Raw genomic sequence first — 27827 nt, forward strand, 5'->3', positions numbered from 1 at the left:
TGTCCTTGTGTTGAAGTGACTGGAAATGGAAGCGGAGAGGGTAACTGGTACAGAGTGGTTGTGGCTAGGAAGGGGAGGGCAGGGGAGATCCTGCCACCAGTGGGTGCTCCTAAGAACTAGTGGGTTCTGCTAGTTTCTGCTGGAAAAGCTCACATCTTCTATAAAGCTCAGGTGGCCGAGGTCAGGATGAATTAACCCAGTGGCAGGAAAAGGCATCTTACAGTGAGACAGGGGAAATCTGCACAACACGATACCCATAAATCCCATTAGCTCCATCCCCTTCCCTTGCCCGGGTGTCCCTTGTGTCAAGGAAAGGCCACCACCTGTTGGAGACTCACCTTTTGGGAGTCCTGCTTCCAGCTGCCGTGTGCGTGTAACCGGGGGGTGGTGGGAAACACCCCGAGTTTGGGTCCTGCCAAAGGGAACTCCACGGGCCGGGGCAGCGGCTCCCTTCCGCTGAACCCTTCCTCCCACTGCCTGGTCCAAAAAGCCACTCAGCAGGGCAGGTACGTGGTTTGATGCTAAAAGGGAAATAAAACCACACAGAACATCAGACTATTCACATTTGGTTCAAGGCAGTTCCACCTGGAGTCGGTAAAAGCCACCTGAATAATTACCCATTACTTCAATGACCTTCCCCAACACGAGTAAGGCAGCACGGAGGGGAGGAGACAGCAATTAATTTAATTTAATTTATTGCGTGTGATGGAAATTCTTCTTTTAAGAGCTTGCCTATTTTAAAATTAATTTTATTTGTGGCATACTTCTTGAAAAGCTACTTATTAAAGCTACTTATTACCGGCATCGTCTGTCTCCTCCCTCACTCCCTGCTGCCTCCACGCCTGCCCCAGAGAGCCCACTGGAAAACACTGGGAATGCTGCTGGGAGGCACATGAACAGCACTTGGGTTTGTTTCCTCCTCAGCAGAAACCGCTCCCCAACGTACACAAGGACATTCTAAGCAACTTGAACACGTCATGATAAAATATTTTAAAATAAATCCGAGTTACACATTTAAATAAAGTGACATTATTCCCACAGTTAAGTTGCAGGTCAATTAAATTTATTATTTTTTTTTTTCCAAAATCTATTTACAGATTTACAAGTATTTGTTTTGTATTTTACAAAAAGTTACATCGGGTCATTTTAAAAACATTTTTCTTTACAAAAGCTACATAAGCAACTACATCGAGGTGTTAAAAAAAAAAACCAAACAAGAAAAACCCAGCTGTATTTAGGATATTGACTGAACATCTAGGCTCGGAAGACAAAGCTAAGCTAAACGAAGTGCAAGACCAATTAAAAGACCTGTTTCAAAGCCTCCCTTCTCCTCCGAGTGCCCGGCCGAAGGAGGCAGCGGGCAGAGCGTGGGGACTGCAGGGCTGGAGCCCGTGGGGTGAGGAGCTGAAGGGAAGAGGGTTCGGGTGCAGCGAGGTGGAAGCGAGGAGAAGTTACTAACAATGGGTGTATTTGTGTTTGCCTACAGGAAGAATAAGGATTTACATTCCAGCAGAAGTTCTCACAGAATATCAGTGCCAAGAGTGGTCAGACCCAGATGTACTCTAAAGTGCTCTGGGGAAAAAAAAAGTATGAAGTTTAGGAACAGACTATGGAAGTTTGAGAAGAATGATGACAAAATAAGGAAGAACCTCCCTGTCCAACACAGAAAGGACGTGGTCCCCAGTATTTAATCCTAGGTGGCAGATTCACTCCGTGACTCACTACAGTGACCACACAGACAAGCTCAGAAGCACGACTTACACAAAAACAATGTAAAGATACTTCTTCAAGGTTACAGACAATGATGTGAGGTGTAATTTTTGGGATAGACGTCTCTCTTCTAATGGAAACACGGATATGTCAAATTAATAGTTACTTTCAGAAGTATCATTCAGCAAAATGCACCTTCCTTCACGCAATGGCGAGAGGCACCGCTTGGTCCCTGTCTCCCCAGTTACACCTCTGCCCACAGAGTCAGTGCAATATCAAATCGTGATAATTGAGGGGAAGTGAATAAATATGGTATTTGGCAACAACTTACTGGACCACTGCATTAACAGCATTAGTTTTTAAAAATACAATTTAAAACTAGCTACCGCACGGTTTTGCTTCACGACGGCGTATCACAGGCACGTTCTGCAGCAGAATTAGGCTGGGCTTGTGGCAGAGCAGCCTGGAAAAGCAGGTAAGTGTATTATCTTTCGAGATCATCATAATGACTAAGACACTCATCAAATACATGTTAACACTGAGTCTCCTCGTACACTGCCCTGCTCCCTCCAAAAGAGCTTCGCAGACAGTTGTTAGATTAATATTGTCAGCTGCATCTTTAACACCTGCATTTTCTGGTGTCAGGTCCCATTGTCTCCATTTGTTTCAAGAGGAAGGAAGCAGACACTTAACTCTTCCAGCACACCTTGAAAATGCAACTCTAGACTGCTTACCTGAAATTCTGGAAATAATGCTGTACATTCTTTTAGTTGGCTTTTTCTGTTTTTTAATCAGATGAGATAAATACCGAAAGGTAATAAATATCTTGTAAAATAATCTCATGGCACGTTAGAAGAGCACCTCTGTATAAGTATGGCGTGGCAGGAATCACAGACCCGAACAGGCTTCGGAGAAGAAGGCAGAGGCAGTTCGTTGTCAGAACAGGCATTACAGAAGATCTCACCACAGTTTCTACAATGATGCTAAAGAAAGGGGGGGAAAAATGAAAAGAAAAATAAAATTTGCAACGGAAATACACTTGGTAACTGGATACCACCAAACAGTAGACACAGAGCAGTCTCAAATGGGATTCCTTCCACTTCTTTGATCTGAGCGTGGAATCAGTTTTCAAAAGATAATTCATCTAAATCCCAACTTATGACACAATCCTTGACAGACCGTGGTCTGTGACTGCGTCACAGATAGACCGATAGAGGGTCTGCCTAGGACCGTATATTTTTATTTATATATTTTTATATACATATATATATGCTTTGCAAATTTTGTTCAATTCCTGTATTAAGAATACACTGCTATATAAAAATATAATACAAGCAATGATATTCAAGAGAGTAATGATTCTGTATCAGGCAGCTAATCGAGATCTAACATAAAAAAGGTAAAATAAAAATTCCTGCATGCATTAATAAAGCATTGAAATTAACATCACGTTTTACTTAAAAATGATAATGAACACATAATTTCTTAAGACTTCTATGTGTCAAATTTTAACACTGCCAGAGCTGACAAGCACTAGAGATGATGATTTCACACAGTACGTTGAGTAATTTTAGCTACGTTCCTTTGTGGCACTTCACCAAAAGGCAGTGTTTCTTTTGTAATGAGGGCCCAGCTGCGTTGTACACACCAAAGTACTAGAAAGATCTCTCAAAAATAACTACACACTCATCTGAGCATTGACATTTCATGCTGCACCTCTAAGATAATTACTGTTTTTCTCATAACACACGTAAACAAGTTGGAAGAAATTTCGTTAGAGTTTTACCTTCCTTTTGGAAAGAGAAAATTCCTTTTCACATAACTTGCAATGTGTAGCCTCTTTGTCCTTCAACCAAACCTGGCCCTGGAGAAAAAAAAATAATATCTTAACTATACGTATCTGATGAAGTTAAAACTTGATTTCCAGGGGACAAGACAAATCAGTACATTTACTGCCTGGATTGACCAGCATCATATCATAAAGGCACTCTAAAGCAGTACAAATCCCCTGCACAACACTGCAAAACTGTGTGAGACAAGACAAAGCAGGAATAGGTGAAAAGAGAACATGCTCGAGGGGGTAAAGCTGGTCAATGGCTGAGCTGGGAAAAGCAGAAAGGTATCCACGTCTCAGAGCTGAAGCCTGTTTCCCTGCCCATCACACAGAAAGTCCCCAAGATGCACAGAAGCAAAAAAAACCCACAGGACGGTATCAAGAACTGTTCATTTCCTTCTGTCTAAACCAGGAATCTGCTCAACAAAACCACTTTACACACCTTTTCTTGGACTGAAACAATACACAAGGTGACATACCACATGATTGAACAAGTGCAGACACAATCTCTGCTCTTAAGTGTCAAGTGCTCCCTGAACAACACTTAAAATTCCAAACCTCTCAACATTACAAATCATATTTCATCAGCTTTGGTGCTACAAGTTTACTTAATTCCTAGGACGAACAAATATTTACTGATCACTGAGACGTAGCACATAATCTACGATCAGTTGGCTACATATTCTGTCCCTGATAAACTCTATATAAGAGTGTACCAATGCAAGGAAAGTAGCAAAATCCAGAGCTGTACATCAAACAAGAAAAAACCAAAAGCAACTGAGCATCTTCCCCTGAGCCTACAGGGAGTTGGCGATTCTTTCCCACTGAGGAAGCCATCCAATGGGCCTCTTCGGAATAGTTGCTGTTGGACAGAAGTCGTCATCTCATTCCTGCTTACAAAGTATTTCAAAAGGAATACTAAAAAAGAAAAAGCTTCTCTTTCCTCTAAATACTACTAACCTGCAATGCTTTGTTGGCTTCTTTTATATCTTCTATTTTCAGCTTTGATCTAAAAAATAAGATAATGTTATTTCAAACTTCTATATTGTCAGTTAAGGTCTAGCAACTTTAAAAATTGTACTTAAGTTATATTTTACATTACAGCAGCATTCAGGAGGTGTTATCAATATCACACCCTGCTGTACTAAGCACTACACAAAGACAAGTCCTCTCCAAAGAGCTCAGAGTCCTTTCAATGGCTCTAAATTTGCTTGAGGTTCTGTGGACAAGATAAATTTGTACCAGCATAACTCTGTGCAAATACCTAAAGCTTAGCACACAGTGTTGGTAGAAAACCAGAATTTAAACTTCTGGGCTTGAATAAGACCACACAATGTCATTATGGAGAAACCAGCCTCCCCACAGCCACCCAGTGCCAACCCTCAGAATGGGCTGAGTCACAGTATATATACACTAAGTTACTCTACAAGGCGTGGAAGTCCACATTAGTCATGGCAAAATGACTTAGAGATCGTTAATTAAACTTCAACAACATATAACAATAATGCTAAGAGCTGTGCTCAGAGCTTATTTGCTCACTATAGTCTGAAAGGCCTTACAGACTTAGTAACAGTGGCCTAGGATTGTCCTACTGAGGTTCTTCACCTCTTCAAGGAAAGGGACCCATGAGCAGGCATCCTCACTAACAGGTAAGTGCTGTCCTGCTGGAGCCACAGCTGTTCTCTTCTACCTGGGTTCTTCTTTGGGAATGAACACCACAACATGCAAACTCGCCAACCATTTTCAACACAAAACAACTCCTAATGCCCCTGGAACCTCTTAAATCAGGGGTTTCTGTTCAGAGCACTAGAACTACCCGTGAGTTCACAGCTAGCACACCAACCGAAAATAAAACTAAACAGACCTGGCCTAACTAGACATAGTATTTTTTGGTAACTAGCTAGGTAATATCATCAAATACAGTCTAATGCATGTGTCCACCATCCTATTATTTTTCTTAATTCAAGTTTATATGACAAAAATAATCATTATCATGAATAACAAAATTACTCGCTCAGCTTGGATGCCAGTTCTTGGAGAGCAGCTTCTTGGTCTTGACATATCCTTTTCAGTTGTTTGTTCTTTTCCTGAAGTTTAAGGAACTCCTTAAAAATACAAACAAAAAAACCCAACGAACACCAATTATTCTCCAAATTCTATTTGCCTACTGCCTAGAAAACTCCTACTACCCAAAGTACATCCTACTGAGAAAGCCAAGTGAATAAATGATCCACTACACTATTAAGATTCCCAAATCCAACTCGAACAGCAACAACTTGGGATTAAACACTCTTAGATCCCCAAGAGATGAAGCATTTTTGCTTCTGCGCTCCTCTCCAGGAAGAAATTAAAAGCAATTGATTGCAGAGATCAAGACCCCTATACAGCCATGCAGACCAAGTCAGAGAGAAGCTAAAGCACTTTCTGGCCTGCGGTAAGAAGACAGAGTCTTCAATATAACAGAGATGATTGATTGCAGAGATCAAGACCCCTGTACAGCCATGCAGACCAAGTCACTTCTGGCCTGCGATAAGAAGACAGAGTCTTCAATATAACAGAGAATGGAAAATGAGGATCTAATTTTTCCTTATTCAAAGCAATGAGTTCTGATCTGATGACAAAATGGGGCGAAAAAAACCGATTTTTTTCTTAATCTATTTGTGAGAATACATTTATCCCATCTTTCTTATCTACTTGCAGAAATTCTTAAAAGTACCATGCCTAAAGTCCATGATTAACTTTGCAGCCAATTTCTAAATTACTACTCAAGTTTTACTACAGAATTTACTTTTTTGAGGGTAATTATTTCTTGGGTCTCTATTCTCAAATGAGATACAGTTTCCTTTTCCTTCTGAAGATCATCCTCCAAGGTTTGCCGCCACTCTTTTTCTATCTTCAAATCTGTTTCCAGCTGAAGCCTAGAATACACAAAACAAAAAAAACCCCAACAATGACTGTGCAAAAAAGTATTGTTTTTTAAAAATAAAAATGAGTTTATTTCTGGGTGCAATATACTATTATAATAAACAAATTATCAACTCACACGTTTTCTAAAACAGAAATAATGTATCGATATCATAATATTTTAGACATCAGTGTAATAAATAAAACAAAACACTGTCACTTAGAGAATAGTTTTAAAAAGAAACATCTTTAAAGGATCAAAAATATGGCATCACTTTGAGGAACAGACCATTTTAATAAATGAGGAAGAGAAGATTAACCACCACATTCTAAAGTATTTTTAAAAAGTGCATAAGGGGAATCCCCCTTAACCTTACACAGCCTGTTTCTAAAATAAAGCAAACCGATCACACTGCCACTGGTGATGCAGACAATGACTACATGTATCTCTGGTACTCAGAAAAGTTATTTAATATTACACCCTTAGATGTGAATCTTCTATTTTAGACTAAGGTTTATGGCATTTTGAACTGAAAATAATGGAGGAAGGACTTTTAAGTTACTATTTTTATTGAGGTTCCTACATAATTGAGGTTCAACTTAAAGAAGGATGTAAATTCAATTAGTTTAACCAGAGTCCAGTTAAAGGAATTAGGGCCACTCCGATGGAAGATCCACTCTAGCTGGAATTTCCCTATCAGTTTCATGGAAGAGTTGGTGTTTAGAATGTTATGTAGAAATGAAAGGATGGAAGCACACTGCCTTCTTCACACTGCCTCACACTTCAACCTTCTAGATCTGCCAAACTGTGCCAACAGAGTAAAAAAATGAAACCAACAACCTGAGAGTAGTCATGCAAGGAGTTTTGATGGAAAACCTGTATCCACATTACTTTTCCTGTTTTGAAACCCAAACCATTTTTTAAGGAAAGACTTACATTTTGGGGCACTACCTCAGCATCTGGCTGGAAAAGATCAGAAGTGAACATGCCCTTGAGGTTTCAGAATTGCAGAATTCTAAGGCTGAGGTCTGAACTGTTCTTTTGCCAAAATCTGCAAAGATGACTGTGGTAGTAAAGTGAACATTTGTCATGACAGTTAAACAAGTTTATTAACATTCAGAGTTGTAAGAGAGGGTGGGCAGCAGGGTGGGCTAATAATCGGATTGGAAACCACTAATTTTTAAGTCCCAATCCTTGTTGTGCTGCAAATTTGCACTGCCTTAAATAATTTACTTGTTATCTTTCCCAACAGGGAAAGCACCTGCCTTTACAGGGAGCTTTTTACACTACATAATTATTTAAATCAGTACTGAAGCATTTAACAGGAGAAAGGGCAGAGGGTTGGCTTTTATATTACTTTTTAGTATTTATTATCCCAGTGGATTTTTATTTTTTATTTCCTGCACAGTGGTAAGTTAAACCACTTCTACCTTCTCCATAAGCCTGATTAATTATTCTTAAGCCATTTGTATTTAAGTTTTTACTACTACATACTTGTGGGTTTTGTTAGAAGTGTGTGTATTACTACTACTACTACACTATGTATTTTCCCCCACTTATGACAATTTCTTTGTGAGTTAAGCTGGCACTTTTAGACAAAAAATAATGTTCTTCTTCCCCTCCTTTCAAGCTGCACATCAGTTTAGAAGCACCCAAAGGTAGCCTGACCTTCTTGGAATGGCATATTTCCTTCCAGCTTGCCAGTACCTAACATGAAAATCTTTAATATTTACATTCTGTTCAAAACCATTCATCAACAACCAGCCTGTATGTAACACAGGACATACCAAAATGGAGAATGTTTACTGCTGTCTATTTTTCCAAACAGGAATGATATACTTACAGCTGTTTCTCCTTCTGGGAGAATTCTTTCTGCAGACTTTCAGATTTATTCACATATTCCTGCTTAAGTTTCTCATCCTCGGCCTCAGCCTCCATTTGAGCCTTCTCTGCTTGCTGCAATCTGGTGTAATTCAAATCAACTTTGGGTAAAACTGAAGCTAGAACTAGGGTGTAGAGGGTGAAGAAGACAAATAAAAGAAAAATGGGGAAATAGAAACATTTCTAAATAAAAACAAAGTTTGGGGGAAACTCACAAACTCAAACGAGAAATCCATACAATGCCTAGAGAACTAGCTCCTGTTTTTTCATACAGTAAGAGAGTAATCACTGTAAGTAATCACTGTTTTATTTTATGCTCATGAATAACAGATGCCAAAGCATGATGATACATATTTTAGAATTAAAGCATATACCTTAATGCTTTTTTTTTTTCCTTTAGCATATGTTCATGTGTTATTTTGGGAAGCTTTTCTTTTTTGTTTTTTTTTTAAATAAATCCTGTAGAAGTACTTGGCTTGTACTAATTACCCATTAAGACAGGGCAGAGCATGTGTTGTGCAAAAGCAGCTGAAAACAATTCAGGCATAAGGCTGAACACAGAGCACTGCAATCAGACAGCAAAAAACTTAACTAGCCTAATACAACAAGACACACCCTGACAGGTCCCACTACATTTACAGAACTACCTCCACTACACCATATTATGAAATTAATTTAAATAATCTGTATTAAAAATAATGCATTCTTACACTGGTTAGAATACCTCCATACTATAGACAAAATAAATTGAAGTCATTAATCGAGAAGTGAGGGATTGTTGTGGTTTTTTTTTTAATTTAATCTTTCATTTCTGAACTCCAGGGGTTTGTTTCTGCTTCAGCTAGTGCTCCTCTTGGAATCATTAATTCACTGTGGTTCCTCTCTACTTGGTCACCTCTTCAGGCCAAAAAAAGATGGACGGAATGTAACAAAAGTAAAGGTACTAAAATGGAACTTGTGCTGTATCGTGGCTTCACCTGTCTCGGTGAAAAGGCAGGAGGGTAAAAGAGCCTGTAAAATACCACTGAATGTCCCCACCTGCTGCATCGTGTTTAACAAAACTGTTTCAAAGGCTCTTGGGTAAGAGGTGGGAGAATTTTGTGACACTCTCTGTGCTCGATTTCTCACTTCCCAGCAGCTGGCTGGATGCAGAGTAACTCACAACTCCCATGTCAGCTAAAGAGGAATTAAGTCAGCATTATGTCTGCGTTTGTGCTTCTACTGATGAAGTTGCACCAGCAGGAGTTTCCAAAAGCTGCCAGTAAACAAGTGAAAAAAGACTGAAATTAAACTATCTCATTCAACTATGCCAGTTGTTTTAAGAATGTCCCCAGTCACCTTTGCAACAGTAGTTTTGGCCCCAGAGGGCCAAAAACACATATGGAATGGAGAATAGTGGGAAAGTCAGGTCAACTCACCGGGCAAAAGCAGTTGAAGGAAGCTACACAAGACAGTAACACCAAAAGAAGTTAAAACCCTCCCTAAGTGATAAATTAAACTGCAGTATAGTTTCCACAACCTAGGTAGAAAGGGATCTTGCTACACAAGAAACATGCTAGCCTACCCAGGCTACAGCACCATCCTCTGGACTGGCCCCAGGGCTAACCACACCGCTGCAATTCGGACCCATGCTGAGCTGGACCAAGTTTGCAGCAAGATCTGTGACTCAGATGGTGCTGAGGCAGGTACTTGTTTGCAGAGATGACCATGAGATGATTAACGTTCCCATTTCTGCTACGGTCTACTTGTTGTTTTATTCAGTGTTGCTGGTTTGGGTTTTCTTTGAGGATGGGAGATATTTTTCTTTTTTTAGTAGCCATCCCATGCTAAAGGCTCTTTCTGATTCCAAACCAAGGAATAAGGTTATATATAATGCTGGAGTAAAAACCCTTTCTGTGTTACTGTGTCCTGCCCTGACTTTTGCCAACGCACCCCCTTCTGCTGAAAGACCCTAAGGTTCTTCTCCCAGCCAACTTCCCCTCCAGGCTTCAGAGCAAACAGTCAGCAGCTAAAACCCTCTTATTTCTGCAGTGCAGGCAAGCAGCAACACAAAGCAGAAATATGAGGTGTAAAGACTGATGGGCGGAGGGAGGGAAAAGGGGACAAAAAGGGGCTGGGCAAAACCACAGGTTATGATTACAGTGTAATCAAAGCCACTGACAGGCCAGATCCTTCGCTGACAAACGAGTTAGACAAGTTCAGGATCTGGGCCCTGAATGTAAAACCTATTTATTCCGACAACTTCCACTGCAGCCACCACGGTGCTGCTGTTCTAGGCAGGAATCACAGCTGCCAAATTTGCTCCAGCGCAGAGCCCTCCCTTATCTGGAGCCCCATCCCAGTCCAGGCACCAAACACATTTTAATTCTGCATCACATCAGCAAAATGGAATTGTGCTTTAGCTGGTTTATCCCCAAACCCTGTAATTCTTCCACTGTACGTACTGAACGTGTATGTTGACACCATCCTCTTTTTTAAAATATATTGTTCTGATACAGCACTCAACCCCTTTCCCCCCAAATTCCTGTCACACTGTTTAAGAAAACAGTGCTAGTTACAACCAAAAATCACAACAGAGAGCATGCTTTTGGGATAAATTCAGCCTAAAAGTGAAAGAAATAAGCAAGGGAGAAGGGAAATACTAGTCAGAAGGGCTACTTTTAAAATCTGTTAGTACCATAAAGTATAGGAAAAATCACTAGATCAGAAACAAAAGTCATAAAAATGTACAGCCAAAGTAAAGACAGCTAGCCTCTTAAAATAAACTTTGTTTGACAATTAAGAAGTGATTAAATAACATTAGAAAACTAGCTTACATTTGCTTAATAATAGTGCAATAATTTACTTTTTTTTTTCCTTTTTTTTTTTCAGTGGGGTAAAGTGAGATCGAAGATTATGTTCTTTCAGAAAATAAAACAGAACACAGCTACGATCAGTTACAGTGCAGGATTTCTAATACCACTTTAAAATTGTAATTTTAAAATTCTTAAGGAGTATTTTATCAGTAATTATTGAAACACAACAGATCTGGAGGAGCTTTCAGAATGATATATCTTTGACAAGCTTATACTGGTGCTGAGCTTCGTTGCTGGCACATTTGACGAATGACATTGCAATAGTCCTAGTTTGAGTTAACAGATCTTTGTCACTTCATGAATGCAGTGGACAAAAATCAAAGACAGATGAAGGCAACAAAATAGTAAAAACAAAAATTGGGATAAAGGATAAAAAGAAAAAGAAAAAAGAGGGAAAAAGGATGTCAATAAAAGAATATTCATGTCACTATTTTTTAATACATAACCATGTTTTTCATAATCAGATTTAAATGGGAAAAAAAAGACATGTCAAACACCAACATGACAGGGCTCATGGATATGTTATATTTTACAATTAAAAAGATCAATGTTGAATATACGCCACTAAATTAAAACATGAGTCACATTTTAATATTATGCAATACATGCAGTATAACCATAACGTGAATTCATGTACTGGAATTTTAGTCTTTCACTTTTCAACCTTTCAGTGTAAAAACTCATTATGTCATTGAAAATCATGGTACTTCCAAAGCAACAGACAGCAATTTTAAGAGCTTCAGCAAATGCAGCAGTGATCCATGAAGGCATTAAATGTTTATATTAAGCACAAGCTTAAGTATAAGCAAGATTAATGCTTTGGTTTCTATTGCATTTCATTCAGGTGGGGAAAAAAAGAGAAGAGGTAATAATGAATCAGAATTTTGAAACAGCTGAAAGAACAACTTTTGGTATCAGCACAAAACCCTAGAACCAGAAGGAAGATGGTGGAGGAAGAAAAATGAAAGATTTAGTTTGTATTTAAAATAAATGTAAATCAAACAATAAAGCAGTAGTTAAGAGTTTCAGAAAGGTTCTTTTAAATTTTCTAATTGAAAGTTATATTCAGTGGCAACTGTGTAGGAATGCAGTAAAATGTAAGGAGATGGAGAAATGAACGAAGGAAAACAAAGATGGGCCTGTACCTTTGTTCTAGTTGTTTCATAGTTGCATTAATTTGATTGGTTTTATCCTCTAATCGACCAATTATTTCATTTTTTTCTTTCATAGCATCTTCAGAAACCTGTGTTACAAAAAATATTAAACTGAAGTAGGTATACATTACACTGTTATCTTATGGGGTTTTTTTCTTCAATATCTGAAGGGAAAAATGTTAAAATGGCTTCAGGTTTTGATTTTTTTAAAACATCCCCATCTAAAAACTGTAGTTGACAAGTACTTACAATCTTATGCCTAGAAAATTTATAGTTTTGTACTTTGCAAGTGTAGATGCTATTTAATAAGTATATGTTTTTAATTTTGATTTCTTTCCTGAGTTTGCAAGTCAACTTAAATTCACTCATCATCTTTTTAAGTAGCCAATAAAGAACTAAGATGCTTAGTCCTGGAAATCCTAAGGTTCTTCAACTCATATCAAACTACCATGTGCGCCTAACAATCTTTTAAGACTTTTACTAACACATTTCACAATTTTGATTGCTTGCAGAGCTGTTGCAACCAGAGCTTGAAGATCTAAATAGAAGGTAGAGCATTATCCTTGCTACACAATGAACACTATCAACTGGTCCCTCAACAGTAGAGATTGGGCACGTGGGTCTGAATGTCATTAAGTGAAATCAGTGTTACCCACAGTCCTCAAAGCTACAGCTTTAACAAAAAAAAAACCCAACCCTCTCACTCCAGTCAAAGTTGTTTCATCAGTTTAACAGCAGATTGTTCCTTTACCTGCAGCTTTTGGTACATTTCCATGTTAATTGCTTTAACTTCATCAAGCTGCTGTCGAAGGCCTATGAGGGTATCCTGCTTCTCATGGATGTCCTTCTCCAGCAACTTCATTGCAAGTTCTATCTCATGTTTCATACTAACTTGAACCACCAACTCATTCTCCATATCCTAGAAAACACAAAAACAATACAACACAGACTCTTTAAATAATTATGCAACATTTTATCTGTTTTTAAAAAGACAAAGCTAACTCTAACGGAGCTGCAGCACCACCTATTTCACCACTTCAGAAATTCTGCCCCTCTTAAACTTGGCAAATTATCCACTACGTAAACATTACACTCTCTGTATTCAGTGACTGATGCTTTTTTTTTTTCTTTATTAAACTTTGGGAGAAGACAACTCTCATTGTAAGAACTTGACAATGCTGCATAAAGAGTTGCCTAAGTATTAACTACAAAAATAGAACTAAAGGATTTCTATTTTCACAAGAAAGATTTAGCATACAGAGCATACAGTATTGCTAACAACTTACCTAAAATTTTCTCAAAGAAAATCCATTTTCTTTACTATGATTTGGCAACATTCTTACAGAAATACTGATGTATTGATTGCTCTGTTAAAAAAAACCTTTTTACTACAGGCAGTCGGAGAAAAATTGATTATAGCTGAAGGGCAGCACCTAAGCTCAGCAAAAGCAAAACTAGAAATATTTATATATGGATTCTTATCAAGCACAATCTTTTCTAGAAGTGCTGTGTTCCAGAAAGGAATACTTACTTGTCGGAGTTGTGATTCTTCCCGAAGCTGCCTACGTGCTTCATTGTACATTTCATCTAAACCCTGCCTGGAGTGTTTGTACGTCTGAAGCTCTGCTTCAACATCCACTTTAGTTGCCTACAAAGACACAGAGAATCTATCTTTCTTCATCACAAGTTTAGCAGTAAACAGCATACATTGAACACTCATGAGGGGAAAAAAAAAAAAAAGGTTAAAAATACATTCTCTAAGCACAGCACAAACAGGGAAAGAGCTGCTTCTGCTGTGGCCATCAGTTTTACAATGAGAATTAAGTAAATCTAGCAAAATAAACATCTGTACTCATCAGTTTTACAATGAGAATGAAGTAAATCTAGCAAAATAAACATCTGTACTGTTTCAGTACCAAACAATCCAAATACCTGCTTAACCTGTGCTTTTATCAATTAAAACACATACAGGAAGTTACATAAGGAGCTACAAATCACAGCTTAAAGAAAGTTCAGCAATTGTATACACAATTACTCCAATTTTCCTATAATGTCAGAATAGGCAGTTTGCCAACTAAACCACGCGCTACTTTGACAAGATTTTCAGATAATATTGCCTTAAATGCTCTTAGATGCAGCTTACAGTTTAAAGAAAAAAGGAAGAAAAATAGAAAGAATACAAGGAACAATACTATAAGATTTGCATGTAGCTATAAAACAACTTAGTTGTCGATATATACATTATATATAATATATACATATTAATACATATATTATATTGTCGATATATTTATGCCATTATAAAGCTTCCCAGAAATAATAGGTCCCTTCCCTAATAAAAGTTCTTTTAGATTTGGCTCAGCCACTGCTTACTTCAAGTTGTAATGTAAGCACATTCAAATGACAATGATCCACATGACACTACTATGTTAAATACAGTAAAACTAACATACCTCTAGATGATGCTGTGTTTTCATTAAAATAAGGGTATTTTCACTCCTCAATTGATGGTTTTCTTCCTGAAGTTTAATTATATTGTTTTTGGCTATCGCTAACTGGAAAAAAAAAGAAAAGAAAGAGGGGAAAAAAAAAAAAAAGGAAAAGCAGTGTGACCACTTTTGTGAGTAGAAATAAAGAAAAAAATGTTCTGATGAATGCAAAACCATGACATTCTCTGCACTGTTCTTGCAGTCTACCAAACAGAGGTTTAATTCTTTTTAAAGAAAACAGAAAGCTCCTGGTCTTAGTAATGAGTCACTTTTCATTACACATCAGTATGCCTATTCAAGATACTTCATTATTTCAGGTCTGGTAAAGAATACGCTTTCTTTTCATTGCTTCACTATGACTTAAAGACCCTCAAATTCCCTTTCTGCATCCTAAATTTTTTCTTTCCATTTGCATTCAAATATATCCAGTTTTGTTCTTTTTTGGACATCTTACTATATCATATGGAGCAATTTACATAAGAAAACCTCTCCCCGATGAAAGGGAAACATATTTACAAAAGAAAAACATTAAGGTATGTACCGCAGGACCTAGCTATACTGTCAGAATTATAAGCCAGCTGACCAAAATTGGTGGACAGCTGGGCTGATGGCTTGTAAAGGAACCAGAATACTCTGAGAATTAACACCTTAAAGAAATATTTTCCCTTTACCTGGATACATTAAATACCCAGAGTTAGCTAGCCATCCCTTCATTTAGACATCTCAATTTTCTCAATTTTGAGACATCTCAATAGTCATTAACTATTTCCCAAGCAGCTTGGATTAAAAAACCACTGTGCTTTCCTTTGTAAAGCAAACAAACTTGGAATCTAGTCAAGCATCAAATATAACTGAAAATATAGGATATAAATACAAAACCAGAGCTAGACAAGTCTAAAAACTGTATATGAACAACAACTGTAAATAAGCAAAAAACAATCCTTTGGCTAAAGCTGAGAACAATAACAAAAACTGCTTGCTGAACTACTTTCTCTCTCTTCATAGCAACTGGTGTCACCCATTATGGACTAGTCATCTGCACAAAATCAGACTGACAGCTGGCATTCAGAAAGGCTTCTCTTCTCTTTTTGTCCGAAGTGGGAAATTGTGATGTTCCACAAAATTAATTTACTGATGCTGCATGCTACCTAGGCAAGCTGACTTTAAATCCCTGCAGCTACTGCACCTTTTCTTCAAGCCAAAATAGAAGTATCTGAATGTATTACACAGACCTTATGTAGACTAAAAGAATTTAAGTATATTTATAAAACTAGCATTTGAGAGTAAATAGTATCTCTTACACATTACTAAAAAAATAATACCTCTTCAATCAGTTTAGTGTTCGATTTCTCTAGTGAATCAACTCTTGCATGTAGACTGCTAACTGTGCTACTGAAAGAGAAAAAGCAAGAAAAATATTCAAAATTACATCAAAACTCATGCAACTAAGCTCAAAAGCTTCAATGTGAGGTAAAACGATTAATGGTTAAGCACTAAAAGGTCTGCTCTTGTTATCTGAGGTTTTCCTGAATATAAGAAAATTAGTCTCCTTCATTGAATGTTTATTTCCAACTCCCAATGTCATCCCTGTCATTTAAACTCCTGGACAGGAGTGACTTCACATTTCTCCCTTTCCTTTATCCTCCCAACTATAACGTATCCAACTGTTTAGTAAGTTCACTTGAAAGAAAGTTTGCAATCTTCTTGGTTCCCTCTCCAATAAAATGAAAACTATTCTCCCAGTTCTCTTCCTCCAAAATCCATTTCTTTTATAAGATTATTTGCTTCTCTGCATTTTTTAAGTTTTAACCTCAGGTTACATATTTCTTGATACTATTTGACTTCATTTGTAATCTTACCAGAATTTAATTCCTTTTGTTACTCTGTGTTTTTTTAATCTCATCAAACTATGTCCAGGCCTTCACCATTACCTGATGGTAATTAGCCCATTTCTGCTCTAACCCCATTTTTTTAGGCTACACTTTACGCACAGAAAAACTCTATTCTGTAACACTGTTTGGTTTTCCACGTATTTCTACTGTGCTGTATTTGATGCACTCAGTTATTGTGTCCTGTTGAAGATTTCTGCTCAGTGACTGACACAATTTCAAGTTAGAATATCCTTACCTCAACAGTAGCCATATAGTCACTATCAAGATTATTAGCATTAAAAATGAAAAAATGTGATTACGCTTCAAAAAGGGATCAAGAAGATGAGCTATACTACAGATTCTACAAAAGTAGGTCTTTGTGGCTTTGTTGGGTCTTTATCCTTTTTTAACTCCTTGCACTGTTTAATTTTGTGCAATACTCTCCAGAGAATTACAATCACTGATCCTCCATTTATCCAGTAGCACGCACAGTGATGGACTGGGGTGGATCCACCCAGCAAAGTAAGGGGGAGAGGCTGCTTTCCTGAAAACTCTTTTACAGGAACCACAACCTACACTGGGTAAGTAGTTTCCAGAATGAACCTATTCAGTTTCGACGCTAGGCATTTAAGCTACAATCCAAAATATTATGAAAGGCAAAGAAACAAAACCATGCAGATTCATCCAGAACACTCAATAATGCTTTTTGAAGACTGCTAAACAGAATGCAGTTAAAATCCAGATCCAGCTTTTCATCCCTGTGAAGTTATGAATCATGAGGATCTTGATCAGTTTTGACTTGATGTTTTTAATTACTTCAAAGAATAAAGGTTTTGACTTGAAAACAAAAGCATGAAAACTGAGACTTCCTGACTCTCTCCAGAAGAGCGTATCCTTTCCAACTTCACTACATCCTCAGTCCAAACATGAAGAATTTGCCCCCCTTTGTCTGAAGTTCTCTCTCACAAAGCAGTGGTACAAAAGGAATGAGAGATGTTTTACCTGTAAGCATGGACTGATACGCATACTTCAAAGTAATACTTACTTCAGCTGTCTGTTTAGTTCTTCAACATAATTCTTTTGGTCCAAAATTGCAGCAATCTGTACATTTCTAAAGCAAACACAAAATAAAATCCCCTTTAACAAAATGATACAATGAACTATGTACTGAAAATACACATATCTACCTATCATATGCAAAAGTCCATCTTAATTGTGCTTTTTGAAAAGAAAGGAACCAACTTCATCCCACAATCACGAAGTCAATAACTTACATGTTGTGATGTAAGGGAGAGACAAAAAACCCCAATGCTTTCACTGCAAACAATTTCTCTACGTGAAACATAAGAATATATACAATCTCAAAAGAAAAGGGATATTTATTTACTTTGCCATAACTCTGGTTCTTTGTAATGCTGACTAAGTCTCAAGCTGAGGGCTTAAAGGTTACCAGGTTCTTTTTCACCTCCACTTTGCAATCCTGCAATAGGGTCCATCAGGTAAAGGAAGTAGGTGATGTTGCTGAGGCTTGCTGCAGAGGGCAAATATTTGTCCAACTAACTAGTAATACTGAACAACATAGTGCAAAATTTTTCTCTAACACTGTGAGATTAGAAAACTTCACCTTCAGGGAACCTGATTTATTTCTACAAAGAACAGGGCACCAGTCAAGCAATCACTTGTTAACATACAAAATCTGAGTTATTTGGTGAGGACATACCTTTCTTTACCACCAATGTCATCATCACTCTTCAAATACATAGAGAAATCAATCACCCCAACCTAGGGGAAAGCAAACATACACAGTTTCACATCAGATGAGTAACTGCTGTTGATATTCACAGTCTTGTATCTACTTAATTAGTAAAACCTCAGTTACATCAGCTTTTTTAAAAGTGGTCAAGTTTCAGCCAGAAGCTCAAAAAACTGAACCGTAACATTTTAAACAAGTTTCCCTTTTATTTTTTTTTATTTTTGAAGTGTAGTCTCACGTATTTTTTAAGAATTATGGTACCTTTGAACAAAATTAACCATGTGCCAGGTACCAAATCCCAAAGAAAAGACTTTTTTCCTCTGACTGAAGCTTACAAGACCTTACAGGAAGACTTTCATTTGGGGAATTATCAGACACTACTCAACCCTATCACTGATTGAGCAGACCTGTGATGTGTCTGCAGCGTTTTATGTGATTTCCTATCACAGCACATCTCCCAAACTGATGTTCCCCCACATGTTTAGCTTTTCAATATTCCTTGCCAAATAATGCTACCTCTCCACACTTGCTGATCCCCAGGTGTGCCAACTCAGCTGCATTCAGTTTTTCAAACCATCTGAATCCAAATCCAATTAATTTATTTTCTATTCAATTGCAATTTAATCATATATACTATAAATAGCATTACCATGCATTCTGTTTCCAACTCTACTCATTCATTTCTAGCAAAAGTATTTAATCCTGTTTGCTTTACCAAAACACTTCCTTTTTGGTCTCTAGCAGCCCCTTCACAAAGTATTTCAATTTTTCTGATCTACTGCTTCCTTCTTGAGCTCCCTTCAGCTTTTGAATACAGGTGACTTGCTAAGTCTAACATTTCCTCAATTTGTACAATGTGTACCATCAGCTTCATATGATGATCTTCTACTTGTTCTTTCTGTATCTTTTCTACAAAGTCTCTCCAAAAGTTTAAAAAAAAAAAAACAAAACATATTTTGCTTATTAAAGCAAAATACAATTTCTATGAAAGAATAAAATGTTATCTCTACAAAAATTACCTTGTTTTAATTCTCCCTGTGTGCATACACACATTTCACCAGTGAATAGCATTCCTCTAACTTACCAAAACTACACTCCATGATGCGACTTCCATCATCCTTCAGAAACTTCTCTCTCCACTCAATACAACTTGCTTCTCCTGGCTTATCTGAGAAGGTGCCTTATTTACACCACTCTTCCCAAACAGAATTACTTTAAAATCTCATCGGGACAGCCACTACTACCTTCTCAAATCAAGTTTTATGCCCCCTCACACCAAAGCCACCAAGTGACCCAGATAACAAATGTGTGGCTAGCAACAGATTTTGTGATTTATAATAGATATGTATCATTCTCAATACAAAGAAAAGCATGGTGATAAGTTTTCTATAATTACAGGACTTTAAATATCATGTATGCAAGGTTGGTACCTAAAACCTTAGACAGTAACTAGAATAAACAACCAAAGACAAGTTAGCCCTATGATTCACATTCTTTGCCATAAAAATTGCTTTTTCATCAAATATATGCTGAAATGCAGTAGATAATCACTTAAATTATTATGATTTTTTCTACAAAGAAGCTGGACAAAACCAATCAGGACTGAACACAGCCTATGTTTGTTTATAAATGCTTGTGCATCTGCCTTTAAAAAGACCCCATCAAGATTTTCTCGGAAAAGATCAAAGTCAAAGCACTTTGCAAAGGAGGAAGAATTCTAAGTCTTGTTTTGCAGACTGAAAGCAGTCACCCTTTTATAAGGTCTTTTATTACACTATGCAAAGCAAGTTTGTCTTTCAGGTCCTTGAAACATTCCTATTATGTTCCAGAACAACAATAAATGAACCAAGTGGGATAAAGAGATCATGGAAATACACTTTTCCTGCAAAGGAAAAGGATGAGTTGCACAACTGAGATGGAACGAACTCTGCATTGCTAATACTGCATCCATTTGATGACAAAGCAGAAAACTTTACCCTTGCACTCTGACAATTAGCACCGTCTAAAGGTCTGACCCAACGGATACAGAGCTTAATGCAACAGCCCCCGCTGATCCAGGAGCTGGATTGGGCACTAAACACTCTGCAGGAAGATTTCTAACAAGTCATAACTCCACAGCAACAAGATTCACTGTAAATAAAAATCTTACACATTGCATGTACATTACTTTACCTGTATTGACTTACTTGTGAATCTAGGTCTTCTCCCTTCACACACAGGTTAGCATCTATCACATTTAACCCAACTAATAGCCCAACAATAACTGCTCCTTCTTCCTCCATCATGAGCGCATGATACTCATAAAATTCACTGTTAAAGAAGAAAATTGCACCTTATTGGTATATTCAGTATATTTACATGCAATAAACTAATAATAAGTGACATCTAAATCTGAACTGTTTTTCTTATTTTAGCCTTACTCCAACATCTTTAAAGATGAACTGGGTCTGCTCACACTTTCACGTCATAAATATTTAAAAATTGAAAGAGCATGGTTTGTCTCAGAGGCTATTACAAACAAAGATACTACCCTTGGCTCCAGAAATCTAAGCCACAAACTGTTGGAAGGCTGGGAAATCTGGGGGGCAAGACTTATTTTGCCTTTTTTAAAAAAACAAACAAACAAACAAGAAAAGGCTCTTCACTTGCTATTAGCCACTTTTGGACAGAATACTGAAACATGGATATTTGGCCACGTTGAGTGAGAAGACAATTCTTATGTTGTTCAGAAACACCAGAGAATGCAAAAGAAGGATGGTAAAAAATTTACCTTGTGTGAAAAAAGTTCTGAACTTTAATGAACACATGCTTCAAATTAATTCAGCCAAATAAGAGATCAAATGGGTAAGAGAAATGGAAAGGGCTGAAATTCTGAAAAGGTTTGTAAACAAGAAAAACACTCCACTAATTAACAGAATACCAGCATTAACTTGCTCCTCCTTGCATTTTTTCAATAAAGTTTTAGACTCTGTGAAGCAAACTGTGCTTTCAAGGGCAAAGTCCACAGCTGCAGAACACCAGTGTCATCCTGACATACCAACGTTATCTAAGCGTGCAAGAAAAGTTTTAAAAATATGTCTAGGTTGTAGAACTGAAACTAAGATGGCAAGTCGATTTTTCCCCTTTGTGCTACCCCATCAGAAAAGAGAAGCTATGCTAGAAGAGAGCAATGCCAGTTTTAGAACTGTGAAAGGAAGGGAAGGTTCAAGGCAATCGTCCTCCGTGCAGTGGTAGCTCTGTAGGAAACCACGCAGGTGGCAGAGGTGAATCTCTCTCCTCTCCAGAGGTTTCTAGTCCATATTCTGGCATGGTGCAGCAATTCCCCATCACCCTCACCTATGAAAGATCAGTCAGGCACGTTGCAGAACGCCCTCCCTACATGATGGGGAGGAAACACCTCTTCTCCTGTCAGCTGGCCCTCAAGCCTGATGAGGCACATACAGCAGGGGTGAATCTCTCTCCTCTCCAGAGGTTTCTAGTCCATATTCTGGCATGGAGAACATGATGGGGAGGAAACACCTCTTCACCTGTCAGCTGGCCCTCAAGCCTGATGAGGCAGTGGTGTTGGATCCCTCTGAAGACTGGAAAAAATCAGCCCAGAGGCCCTTGCTACACCACGGATACATTAAAAAGTAGCACTCTGAAGACTGGAAAAAAATCAGCCCAGAGGCCTTTGCTACACCACGGATACATTAAAAAGTAGCAAATAGAAAACAGGATTTATTTTTTTTTTTCAGGAGACTAAACCCCTAAAAATAGCTCTGTAGGAAACCACACATACAGCAGGGGTGAATCTCTCTCCTCTCCAGAGGTTTCTAGTCCATATTCTGGCATGGAGAACATGATGGGGAGGAAACACCTCTTCACCTGTCAGCTGGCCCTCAAGCCTGATGAGGCAGTGGTGTTGGATCCCTCTGAAGACTGGAAAAAATCAGCCCAGAGGCCCTTGCTACACCACGGATACATTAAAAAGTAGCAAATAGAAAACAGGATTTATTTTTTTTTTCAGGAGACTAAACCACTAAAAATAAATGATAAACAAAATCTACTGAATTGTTTACCTGAGAAGATCTCTCTGAATGATTAAACATCGAAGATAGTCGGCCATTTTCTTCTGCATTAGTGCTAACCGTAACCAAGCCCGGGCACGGCCCAGTGGTGTTCTGAAAAAAAGAGCATGAAGACAAACAGTCCCAAATGAGGCTGGACTAGATGACCTCTAAAGGTCCCTTCCAACCCAAATTATTCTATGATTCTATGAAATCAACAATATATCAATTAATTCACTGTCTATAAACATCAGTCTATTGGTACAGTGATTGGTATTTTTGAAAGGACAGTTTAAACTGTTAGTTGAGCAGTGCACCTGGGAAGCTATAAATTCCAGGCGTTGACTCCAAGCTTTGAGATAATACCAGAAAAATTTTCATCAACTCAGCTGGGCTTGGGAACAGACCTTGGAAAGAACTGAAGCAGAAAAAGCACAAGAGCCTGATCGTAAAATTAACTGTTTTGCTCGGAGAGTGAAAACATGCAACTTTCTATACACTGTTGTATTTCAGTGTGCTTTGTTCTGACATGATACACAGCTAGCAGCATGGAAAGAATTTTTAAGAGTGGTGCTGTTTTCCTCTATGTACCTTCTTCTTAACCTAACAGTGCCTGAAAAGAGCATCTTGAAAGTCCTGTTTCTAGCTGAAGTAAAACGCTGGTGACAATTCAGATTCCCTTCTGCAACTTGCTTAACAAGTGTTCAGAGGAATTGTGAGAAAAGTAACCAAAATGTCCATTACAGCTCCCCAATGTCCATTACAGCTTGCCTTCCCAATCCTGCTCTCTGGGTGGCCAGCTTGCCTTCCCAATCCTGCTCTCTGGGTCTACACAACACACACTGAATTCTAGCTTGAACTCATACTTGTTTACAAACTCATTGGTATCTTAGAAGGACAATTAAGAAAAAGATGAAAAAGGATGTAACTGGCAAACATAAATAGCCATCAAATTAAACCTGGACCTTTAGATCTTCCACTTCTACTACTTGCATACTTAGAAGTGGTAAGCACATAAATGCAAAAAACCCCACCAAAACAAACCAAAAACCCGCACAGACAGGAAGAGTGTCATGTACTTGGCAAAGGGTATTATTTCATCTGGCCTGATACAAGAGTAAATAATAATTTATATACCTATGTGCTTTAGACAAGGTCTAAAGCTGTAAATTATAACCCTTAAGCTGCCATATGCCAATCACAATGTACCCAAACCCTTTTGGAATTTCAGGTACAGCCAATTATAAAGCTAAATGCAAAAGCAGGGTGCGGAGGAATGGGAGGAGATTGCAGTTCACAGCATAAATTTGCATTTGAGAAGGATATTACACCCAAGAATCTGAAAAGCTGCCTAATACTTTCCTCTTCAGTATGTTACCTTTTGTTTTTATAGAGCCTTTGCTTGACTAGACTGACGTGTTTGCTGCAGTTCAGGACCACAGACTGTTTGATACACAACCTATTCCGTTTTCGTCCACTATTCAGAAAACTTTTCTCCCAGGAACATCAAAAAAGAACACAAAAATATGACTTTTTGAGCTGTTTTGTGCTGGACATGAAAAGCTAGCAAGATTTACCTGTGCTCTCCCACAATATCATGTGCTAGCTGTTCAAGGGTTTGATTAATGCCAAATAAAATCATGAGACATCTGCAAATTCTCAATCAGGTCCTTTATTTTCCTGCTGTATTTTACCAATGGTACTTACTTAAGGCCAGGCAAATCTCTGACACTTGCTGCTATTTCCTCAGCTTCTGGATATAATTTCTCCACAAGTTCCAGAGGACCCCAGATGGTTTTATTGTAACTTAGAAAGGATTTTCTTACTAGGAAAAAAAAAATTTAAGTAACTGAATTAATTTAAATGACTGGAGTAGCTTCCTTTAAAATAGCTGATGTGATAAAAGGGTTAACTGCTGAGCCTAGATTTCCAGATAAGAGTGACACTTCTCAGTTCTCCCTACCCAAAGACATCTTCTGAATTACTTTGCTTTGCTGTGAACATAAAGTTGCTGAGCTAGAATAAAATAATACTAAAAAGGATGACTAGCTAAAAATGTAAGCTACATACATGCAGTTGTGGTAATCCCTGGACCACTTACAACAAACAGTATATAAAGAAAATGTTGGTAAATGTGGAAATACATGTTGTGAAGTATTAATAATGACGCTATTAATTATAAAAGGTGACAATTTACATATTTTCTTCACTTCTTAAAATAACGTACCACACTTTGATTTTATGTCATTCAAGCAAGAAAGGAAGAAAAATGGCATGTCTGGGATGAAATCTGCAGCTAGAGCAATTACCACACCTTTAAGGCCGTGCTTCAGACAGTGCTCCATGACTACAAAAAACTGCTGCAAAGGTGGGTAGTCAGAATCCAGAGTCCGGCCAAAGCTCAAAGCTGATTCAATGAGTCCTTTGATACTCAGTTTAGCCATGTTCAGTAAATTTGCTCTTTCTACGGCTGTAGGATCCTTTACGGCTAAGACAATAAAGAAAGAAAAAAAAAAGTTATGGTTCAAGTTTCGGAAGAGATGCAAATAAAATAAAAGTTGTAGGGTCCTTTACAGCTATGACATGAAAGAAAAAACCCAAAACGTTATGATCCAAGTTGTAGAAGAGATACAAAATAATAAAATCCTTCATGGCCACATTGTTAAAAAAAAAATTTGTATTACTCTAGATAAAGGAATAATTTAGCAAATGCTATAAACCACCACATTATAGAAAAGCATCCACTCTAACAAACATCCTTACAGATTTTGAATTAGCTTAATAGCTGGATGAAAAAATGAGGGTGGAAATGCCAGTTGTCAGGCACCGTGTTGTCTCAGCACATCCAGGAAACAGGCAGTAACTGCAGGTTAACACAGGCATCACCACAGGCTGCGCCCAAAAGCTCAGCAATGATGGCCCTCACCGTGATATTTTCTACACAGGTAAGTTTAAGAACTAAAGGTTTTGCTCTAACATAACAATGTTTTCGGTAAGTTTTGCAAAACATACACTACAAAACCCCATAGCTTTTAAAAATCATTTTAATCTGACAGAATGGACATGGTTCCTCTTCTCAGAGCTCCTGCTACTGAAAGCAGAGCATTCAGGAGATTCTTAGTTTATTTTCACTTGTAATGAAGCAGTTCAAACATTCAGGCCACCCTCTGCTTTGCCAAACTGAGAGAGAGACAAAACAACCCTCTGTTTATTCACTATGATCAAAGTAACTCGGAAAGAAGCAAAAAAAAGTGGATGATTTACTGTTTCCTGCAATTAACTCTAACACATGAAGTAAAAAAATCAAACAAATGAAGAACACAGATCACCTTTTTTAAAACCCTGAGACACAGATGTTAAAATATCTATGCAGATTTGTGTCCGGAAAAAAACGTGAGCCCCTTCCTCTCTCTGCAAATTTCAGTACTGGTGTACGACCTTGTCTCTTTGCACATGAGAAAGCACAAAGAATTGCATACATTAAAACCCAAAACAAAAAGAAAAACCCTCAGTCGTTCTAACAGATGAACGCTTTCTCATTTCTTCAAATGGCAATGAAATGACTTGTCTCATTTCTCACATACCACAGCTTTAGGTGTTTAGGTATTAGATATTAGAAACTCAGAAGATTATTTCCTAATTTTGCCTGTCAAATATCAAATTACTCTGTTACCGTAAAATACAACCTAGCTCAGTTCTCTAGGAAAAAGAAATATATATGACTGAGATGCTATACCTGAGAGAGCCTTAAAAACTAAAGTCTTTCAACGTACCAGTACTTCAACAGATAACACTTTATAAACGATGACCGAGGCCGCAGCAGACAATTAGCAACAGTGCTCTGGCACAAATCTGCCCAGTTAGCAGTCAGAGCTCACTGGTTTGCCACCGGGGACTGGACCAGCCCCACCGAGAGCAGGACCCGTCTGGAAGCGGTGGAGGCTGGTGGCAAGAGGGGCATTTCTGTCAGTAAATCTCACCTCACGCCTCCTGCTCCTGTGAGAGGTTTGCTGTTGTGTTACAGTACTAAATACAAATGTTATTGTGGAAAAAAAAGCCTCGCTAAATCCAGACTTCAGGATGACAGCTCTCCCTCCCCAGGTATTCAAGTCTATCTGCCCAAAGGCATCTTACAAATTCCTTTTTCAGGTGACCTCATTTTGACTTTTGGAGCTGATCCTTCCCACAGACAGACAGAATGCCACCTCCACACTCCTTTTCATCCCCAGGCCTCTTGCCTGCTCTTTCCGAGGCACAAACACATTTTAGGCCTGTTTTAATGTATGGTTTACCTCCATATAGCCATTTTCCTTCACCTGCTTCTTAAAAAAAAATAAAAAAATAAAAAAATTGAGAAATTCAGGCGGCAGGTTCTCTGGTAACTGCAGCTGAGGGACTGCACAGGGTGGACTGCACATGGAAAAGGAGCTCTGAAGGGCTGTTCTCACCCCAGAGGGACTCTTTGCAGATGGCCCCGATGTCGCCAGCCCCCCCAGAGCCCGACTGGCAGAAGACAATACTCCTCTCCCAGCCAAACCCTCACTGCAAACGCTATTTTTGAAAAATAAAACAAAACAAAGCAAAAAAAAAAACCCCACAAAATACGAAACAAAGCCCCAGGAAGCCAAGCGTGCAGCTGCCACAGCTTTAGGCTGCACACGCTCTCCCTGTGTCACCCCGCACAAAACAAGTCTTCTCCTCCCCTGAAGCGTGATCACCACCACAACCCACCCCCGGGAGCGCTCCCCCGCCACAACGCCCCCCCTTTCCGTGCCCGTCACCGCGGCCCCCAGCCCCGGGGAAGAAGGGAAGGGGCGCCGCCAGCCTGACAGACCCGCGGGGCCGGAGGCCGCCCCCCGCCGCAGCGGACATTTTGCCAGGCTGCTCGCAGCCGTTACCCCCCGGCGACGGAGGGGCTGAGGGGCGGCTGCCGCCGCGGGCTCCCTTCTCCCCCTCCGCCAGCCCCGGCGCCCCCCGCCCAGCCCGGCCCCGCTCCCCGGGAGCCGCGGCCGCCGCTCACCCATGGCTGGAGAGGAGGAGCCACCACCTGGGCCGCTCCCTGCGGGCCCCGCGGCTCCTCCCGCCGCCGGCACCGGCCCCTCCGCCCGCGCCCCACAGCGCCCCCCGGCGGCCGGAGGAGCGCGCTGGGACCCGGCGGCCACCGCCCTTGCAGGGAAAGGGCATTTAAACATGGAGCAGTCCCAGGAGCCAGGCTCTGATGCGACCGGGCTGGCACGGAATTGCCTTATTTTAAGGGGTTTTTAAGAATCCAAAGAACATATAATGCACTAAAGCAGTGATGAGCCTGTACTGTATGTTTTGCAGC

General features: G+C 38.9%; 1 protein-coding gene across 4 annotated transcripts; it reads right to left on the bottom strand.

Moving 5' to 3' along the window:
* Positions 1-1059: 1059 nt before the first annotated feature.
* RUFY2 (RUN and FYVE domain containing 2) lies at positions 1060-27583 on the bottom strand. Of its 4 annotated transcripts, none has more exons than XM_014940439.1 (18): positions 27522-27583; positions 24816-24989; positions 24209-24326; positions 22514-22615; positions 20639-20762; positions 18420-18481; positions 17745-17810; positions 16151-16220; positions 14793-14894; positions 13871-13987; positions 13091-13258; positions 12331-12428; positions 8293-8412; positions 6333-6462; positions 5555-5649; positions 4505-4553; positions 3497-3574; positions 1060-2693 (listed from the first exon to the last, which is right to left on the bottom strand). In XM_014940439.1, the coding sequence occupies exons 1-18, from the start codon at positions 27523-27525 to the stop codon at positions 2550-2552; spliced, it is 1821 nt and encodes a 606-aa protein (XP_014795925.1). In that variant the 5' UTR covers positions 27526-27583; the 3' UTR covers positions 1060-2549. The 4 variants fall into 4 exon arrangements, with proteins under 4 accessions (XP_014795925.1, XP_014795926.1, XP_014795927.1 ...); XM_014940440.1 differs by lacking the exon at positions 27522-27583 and adding an exon at positions 26794-27078 and having other exon boundaries at positions 2550-2693; XM_014940441.1 differs by lacking the exon at positions 27522-27583 and adding an exon at positions 26482-26719 and having other exon boundaries at positions 2550-2693.
* Between the last annotated feature and the right edge of the window lie 244 nt (positions 27584-27827).

This window comes from Calidris pugnax, unplaced genomic scaffold (genome assembly GCF_001431845.1).
Source record: "Calidris pugnax isolate Ruff unplaced genomic scaffold, ASM143184v1 scaffold39, whole genome shotgun sequence".
Classification (NCBI taxonomy): domain Eukaryota; kingdom Metazoa; phylum Chordata; class Aves; order Charadriiformes; family Scolopacidae; genus Calidris; species Calidris pugnax.